The sequence below is a fragment of the Glycine soja genome, chromosome 16 (genome assembly GCF_004193775.1).
Source record: "Glycine soja cultivar W05 chromosome 16, ASM419377v2, whole genome shotgun sequence".
NCBI classification, from domain to species: Eukaryota; Viridiplantae; Streptophyta; class Magnoliopsida; order Fabales; family Fabaceae; genus Glycine; species Glycine soja.
This window is the reverse complement of record NC_041017.1, coordinates 14,718,140-14,725,041: the sequence shown is the minus strand read 5'-3', so window position 1 is coordinate 14,725,041 and position 6,902 is coordinate 14,718,140. Positions and strand designations below refer to the sequence as shown.

Sequence of the window (6,902 nt, the reverse complement as noted above, 5' to 3'; positions counted from 1 at the left end):
CTTGCTTAGCTGAAACAACACAATGGCTAAGCGAGCAGGCTCACTAAGCCTTATTCTCTGACAGAGAGCTAATTGTGCTTAGCGAGACTGACTTGCTTAGCGTGACACACTAAACAGGCTTAGTGCCATTAGGCGCTTTGCCCAAATTGACTACTGGCACTTAATTGGCTTAGCGAGCAGACTCTCTAAGCCCAATACCAAAACAGAGAAGAAATAGCGCTTAGCGAGACTGACTCGCTTAGCCCAGGCTTATTCAACTAACAAAGATTGGGTGGCTTAGCGAGACTGACTTGCTTAGCCACTAACAGAAGACCAAAAGCCTATTAGATTCTGACCCAAGAAACACAACTCGCTAAGCGCGACATGCCGACTTTGCGAGTTCATACGATACTTAATCAAAACTAGAAATTTAAATTCTCGCTAAGCCCAAGGTGCAATGGCTTAGTGAGTTCATACAAACATTCATATATTCAATCAAAAATGATGAACACACTTAGTGGGACAGGGTCGGCTTAGCGAGTTCATCCGAAAACCCAAAAATTCAATAAAAATTGATGAACTCGCTTAACGCACAGGTGCGCTTAGCGAGCACATCGAATTTTCCAGAAAACTTGGGGCTTTTTAGCACCCTACCACAGGCCTCTATTAGGCCTCAAAACCTAATCAAAACAACACAAAAGGACATACATTGCATGCAGAATTAAACCCCTAACAACATACTTACTAACAACTAACCTAAAAGCAACATTGCAAATCACAAAATCAAAACTTTTAAAACCACTACAGTAAGTCTTCGAACCTAAGGTTCAAAACAAAAATTAAAATGCCAAGTTAGAGAAACGTACTTGGATTGCAGATTGAAGAAGCTAAGAGGAAAGCAGAGAAGCAGACTGGAAGCAATGAGTATAGTGCAGAGAGTGCGAGAGTGAGTGAGAAATGAGGAGTGAATGCCCAAAGGTAACTGCCTAAGGTAGTTAAGCCTTATTTTTGGCAGTTTCGACTGCCTCGCTTAGCGAGGGTCACTTGCTAAGTGAGCACTCAATGACGTTTGAGTTTTCAAAATTCAAACTCATGCGCTTAGCGGGCAGGCTCACTCAGCCCAATTCAAAAATTAGAAAATCCAGAGAAGGATTTGGGCTTAGCGTGAAGGTTACGCGCTCAGCGAGTTCTGCACCTCTGATTGGTCTGCAACTCTCGCTTAGTGGGCCATGGGCCAACTCAGTGAATAAAATGCTTCCTGATGCAATAGTGGGGCTCACTTAGCGAGAAACTCTCACTTAGCGCAATTCCAAACCCGAGAGGGATTTGGGCTTACAAGCTGACCCTTTGGGCCCAATTCACATAAATGTTCAAAGAGAGGGGAAATTGCGCTTAGCGCACAGAGGGCGCTTAGCGAGATTAAGTTGTGGGCTTAGCGAGATGACTCACTTAGCCTAATTCCAAAAGATGAAATTCCAGGGAAGTTTTTGGGCTTAGCGCACAGGGCTCGCTCATCGAGGTCCTTTCAGCCAATGAGTAGGGGTTGATGTGCTTAGTGCGAGAAGCGACTCGCTCAACGCGTGAACAATGATTCATTTAGTGCATAGGGCGCACTGAGCGAGTGAATGGCTGAAAAATTTTCTAAGTTATTTTCCATCCACAACTTCAGATAAGCTTAATCAACCTCATATCAATTGCAAAACATGTTGATGATTCATTCAAGCAATCACAAATAAGTAATCCTAACTAGATGCAATGAACATAAAATTAAAAAGGACAGGGTTGCCTCCTAGTAAGTTCTCCTTTAACATCATTAGCTTGACGCATCTTACTTCATGGATTTGGATCAAATTTGGTTCCAACCTTCAGAACCATCTCCTTCCATCCTTCATTTACCTCTGAACAGACATTCTAGCTGAGCAAATGCTTGTCTTCATCAAACAAATCAAAGCTGATCTTCTGATCAGCTATTCCCATTTCCAACTTTTTCTTTCCCATATCAACCACACAACTTGCAGTTAGCATGAAGGGACGTCCCAAGATCAAGGGGATTTTAGTGTCCTCTTCAATATCCATCAGTACAAAATCAACAAGGAAAGTGAAATGCTTCACTCTAACTAGAACATTTTCAATTACTCCATATGGTCTGGTAATAGAACGATCTGCTTGTTGCAGTGTCATCCTCGTTGGCATAATTTCTAACTCTCCTAACATCCTACACATGGAGAGTGGTATCAAGTTAATGTTGGCTCCCAAATCAATGAGAGCCTTTCCAACAAACACAGAACCAATAGAGCAGGGAATTGTGACACTCCCAGGATCTTTGTGCTTCGGTGGAAGGATTCGTTGAATTACTGCGCTGTAATTTCCTTCCACAACAATATTGTCACTGTGAATGTATTTGCTTTTCTTGGTTAACAGATCTTTCAAAATTTTGAATAGAGTGGCATCTGCTGCAGAGCTTCTCCAAAGGGAATTGTTATCTCCAATTTCTTGAAGATATCAAGGAATCGAGCTAATTGTCGTTCATTGTCTTTCTTTGAGGGTACCAAGGGATATGACACCTCTTTCCCTGTATATAGAACTACTTCCTTCTTCTTGTCACGTGCTAGCTCACTCTTAGTCTTTTTGACTTCTTCTCTTTCACTCTTTTTCTCATTTTTTTCTTTATCTTTTTCTTTTTGTTTTTCTTTTTATTTTCCTTCCTTCTCTTCTACATTTATTTCTTTCTCATTCTCATTTATTTTATCCTCCCTTAACTGTTCTTCTTCATCTTTTTCTCCTTCTTCAATCACTAGTTCTTGGTTGTCATCAACTGCCCTCTCTTCATCCTCAATCATAATGGCCTTCCTACCTCTGGTCATCACAACTTTGCATTCTTCTTTTGGATTTTGCTCAGTGTTCACTCCAAAAGTGCTAGATGATTTTTCTACAATCTATTTGGCCAGCTGCCCCACTTGGATTTCAAGGTTTTTGATGGCAGACTCCGTGCTCTTTTGGTTAGACATTGTGACTTGCATAAACTGAGCAAGGGTCTCCTCCAACTTAGTGGTTTTGTCGTATAGGCTAGGCCCTTGTTGCTAAGGCCTATTAGATGGTCCACCCTGGTCCTTGTTGAATTGATTGCCCGGATGAGACCTCATTTGCCCTTGTTGCTGATTATAGTTTGAACCATGTTGAAAACCTGAATATCCGCCTACATTATAATGATTTCCCCCCATGTAATTCACCTCTTGAGTTGTGTTATCTAAGGGAATACAATGTCCAAACTCGTGAGCTCCCCCGCAAATGCTGTAACCTCCAACCTGCAAAACAGTGGAATGTGAAGGTTGATTAACATGCAATTGATTTGGCAACTTACTTAATGTTTCAGTTAATGTCTTAAGTTGCTTGGACAACAACTTGTTTTGTGCCAAAAGTGCATCCTGAGATGTGAGCTCTACCAGGCTTCTTTTGGTGGGAATGTGCATCTGATCACGCAAGATTGCATGATCACTTGCAGCCATATTTTCAATCAATTTAATCTTTCCCCCTGTAGAAGCATCAAGTAGCTGCTTGGACTGCGGCCTTAACCCGTCAATAAATATATTCAGTTGAATTGGCTCTGAAAATCCATGAGTCGGAGTTTTCTGCAGCAAGCCACAAAATCTTTCTAAAGCTTCACTCAAGGACTCATCCGAAAACTGGTGAAATAAGGAGATGGCTGCCTTTCCTTTTGCAGTCTTAGACTCAGGGAAATACTTCTTCAAAAAAATTTCTACCACCTCGTCCCAAGTCTTAAGACTGTTTCCTTTAAATGAATGTAGCCATCTTTTTGCTTCTCCGGACAGTGAAAATGAGAACAAACTCAGCTGCACAACATCTTTCGGCACACCTGCAAGTTTGACTGTATTGCAAATTTCAGTGTAAGTGACCAGGTGTGCATACGGGTCTTCATTCGACAGACCATGAAATAGATTTCCCTGTATTAGTTGTATTGAAGAATGAGGACAAGTAATATTATGTGCTTGAACCTTTGGCCGCGCTATACTAGTGAAAAATTGCGGCACAACAAAACTAGAGTAGTTTTCAAGGGTCACTCTTCTAGGTTGATCTTCAACCATTATGTTGGCCTCAGGTGCCCCTGTTTCAGATTCCCTTGTCTGTGGAAAGATAGAAGACGACTTGGATGATTGAGGTTCCTTAAGAATTAGTGATGTTGTCCTGTCCTGCAGTATTTTTCTTCTTCTTTTTGCGCCATTTCTTCTACAAGTGGCTTCAATTTCCAAATCCAATGGAACTAAATCACCTGCAGAAGATTTACTTCTCATACAAAGCACTAGCAAGAGAAGCAGTTAACCAATCCAAGAGAAAAATAAATTCTGAACTAACTAACTATTCACACAAAAATTAATCAAAGAATAAAGAATCAATGCCTATAAACTGAACTAAACTTTCCTAAATTGAAAGAAACTCCCTGGCAACGACGCCAAAATACTTGTTAACTCCTCTTTACATCTGCGAAACTTATCAGCAAGTGTACTGTCGCAACGTGACCTTCGCGGGCGAGCGAGGGCGAGACTCACAGGTGCGCTTTCCAAAGAAGGAAAGATGCGCGGAGTCGCCACCAACGTTTATTTGTGGAAAACGTCGGGAAAACCGAAGGAAACCGGTCAAAATGAAAATTCTAAGTTCGGGAGTTGTATTTACGCTTGAGGAAGCTATTAGCACCTCTCACGTTTGTCTCAAAGGACAACAGCCTATTTTTTAGAATTGTGAAATTGTGTTATGTTACCTTTTATTTCTTTTTTATTTTTGAGGTCGACAAAAGCGGGGCTTTTGCTCCTACGTACCCTCCATCGAAGAGGAAATCAGACCTACGTAGTTCTTTATTATGCGTGAATCAAGCGATTCTTTTTACTTGAAGGGTGATCATTTTAAGGCGTTGGACCTTAAAAATGATCCATTTTACTTGGTAAGACACTGAAATGATAAACTTTCAAAACCCTATTTTTGTGGACGAGCTTGACTAGGCGAGTTGATTTTAGCCTTAGTTTCACTTTAGTTATTAGTCAATTCAATTAAGAATGAGAAATCCCAAAGAGAAAACGTCTGATTGATTTTTCGCTTTACTTTACTAAAAGGTATTTTTTCATTATTATATTATTTTTTTACCTCTTTTTTGATTTCCAACGTGGTTACGGCACGACCGAACGGTCGGAATTCATTTTAACCAAAATTAACGGATGATACAATTCAAACGATCGGTGGAAATTTATTTTATTTTTAGATTAAGCGAGAAATGACTTAAATAAATGGCTTAAGCACGTCAAAAGGGGGTATAAAAAGTAAATGAAAACGAGAATAAAAATACATGAAACAAAATGTGGACCACCACGGGTACATAGAATGAATTGAAAAGCTTGGTTTGAGGTACTTACCCGTTGAAGACTGAAGAAAACAAAGAACGAACGATGAATCTTAAAGAACGGTCGAGAATCTTCGCGTAATTACTCACGGAAATGTTATGGAAGCGTCTCGGCTTGGATTTTCTTCACGGACCTAATTTTCCTCAGTAATTTCGAGAGAGAGAGAAGTGCCTAAGGGGCTGAACCCTTTTCTTCTTCACTTCTCCCCCTATTTATAGCAAAATGGGGGAGAAGCTTGCCACCCAGCTCGCCCAGGCGAGCTCAGCTCGCCCAGGCGATCAAGGTTGCTTCCTCCAGAAGCAACAGTGTTGCTTCTGGAGGAAGGATCTGGAAGGCCCAAGTGGGCCAGATTGCTATTTGTACCCCCCCCCATTTTACTAAATGCACCCCCCTTCTATTTTTTTGGTAATTCTTTTTCCGTAACGTTACGAAACTTTACGAATTTCGTAACGATACTTATTTTTCTTCCACAAGGTTACGAATCCTTACGGATTATGTATTTACTCTTTTTTAGCTTTCGAAGAAGTTACGGAAACTTACGGATTGCGCAAAAACACCTCTTTTCGACTTTTGCCACATTACGAAATTTCACGGATCGCGCAAGCCTGCTTCCTTTTGATTTCTGAGACGTCTCGGGACTTCATTTATTGTGCAACAAAGGACGCCAAGCATCTCAAAGCGGCTAACCAAAGGTTGCATGTTATCAAGTAATAATCCCCTGACGAAATTAGGGTATGACAGTTGCCCTTCTTTACTTACCTCTCATCGGAGATAAGAGGAAAGCAAAGATAGGACACTGATTTCGTCCGTCCTGCCCTTTCTGTGATGACGACTCTCGTCTCTACTCCTTCTTTTTTCTTCTGCACAAAACAAAATACAAACAACAACAAGAACGACGAACATAATATACATATACACATATACACATATTTGGCGAAGGAACTGATCCGGAAAAACAATAGAATAACGTGTTTCCCAGTCACCAGAGGCTTCACGCTTGATAATAGAGGACACATGAACAGCGCTAGGCAATAACATTCATGGGGATCCGAAAAAGGGTGAGAATGGAGGATTGCCTTGAGGGTCCTCACTTAGGCAATCATGAAACACAGCTCCAAACTCAAAAATGGAGGACACATGAACAGCCCTAAGCAATAACATTCATGTGGCTCCGAAAAAGGGTGAGAATGGAGGATTGTCTTGAAGGTCCTCACTTAGGCAATCATGGAACACAGCTCCAAACTCGAAAATGGAGGACACATGAACAACCCTAAGCAATAACATTCATGTGGCTCCGAAAAAGGGTGAGAATGGAGGATTGCCTTGAGGGTCCTCACTTAGGCAATCATGGAACACAGCTCCAAACTCGAAAATGGAGGACACATGAACAGCCCTAAGCAATAACATTCATGTGGCTCCGAAAAAGGGTGAGAATGGAGGATTGTCTTGAAGGTCCTCACTTAGGCAATCATGGAACACAGCTCCAAACTCGAAAATGGAGGACACATGAACAGC

General features: G+C 41.2%; 1 protein-coding gene across 1 annotated transcript; it reads right to left on the bottom strand.

Annotated features, from left to right (window-relative positions):
• Positions 1 to 1,890: 1,890 nt before the first annotated feature.
• On the bottom strand, positions 1,891 to 2,843 carry LOC114389792. The gene is made up of 2 exons (XM_028350522.1): positions 2,740 to 2,843; positions 1,891 to 2,368 (listed from the first exon to the last, which is right to left on the bottom strand). Exons 1-2 carry the CDS (start codon positions 2,841 to 2,843, stop codon positions 1,891 to 1,893), a joined length of 582 nt encoding a protein of 193 aa, XP_028206323.1.
• Between the last annotated feature and the right edge of the window lie 4,059 nt (positions 2,844 to 6,902).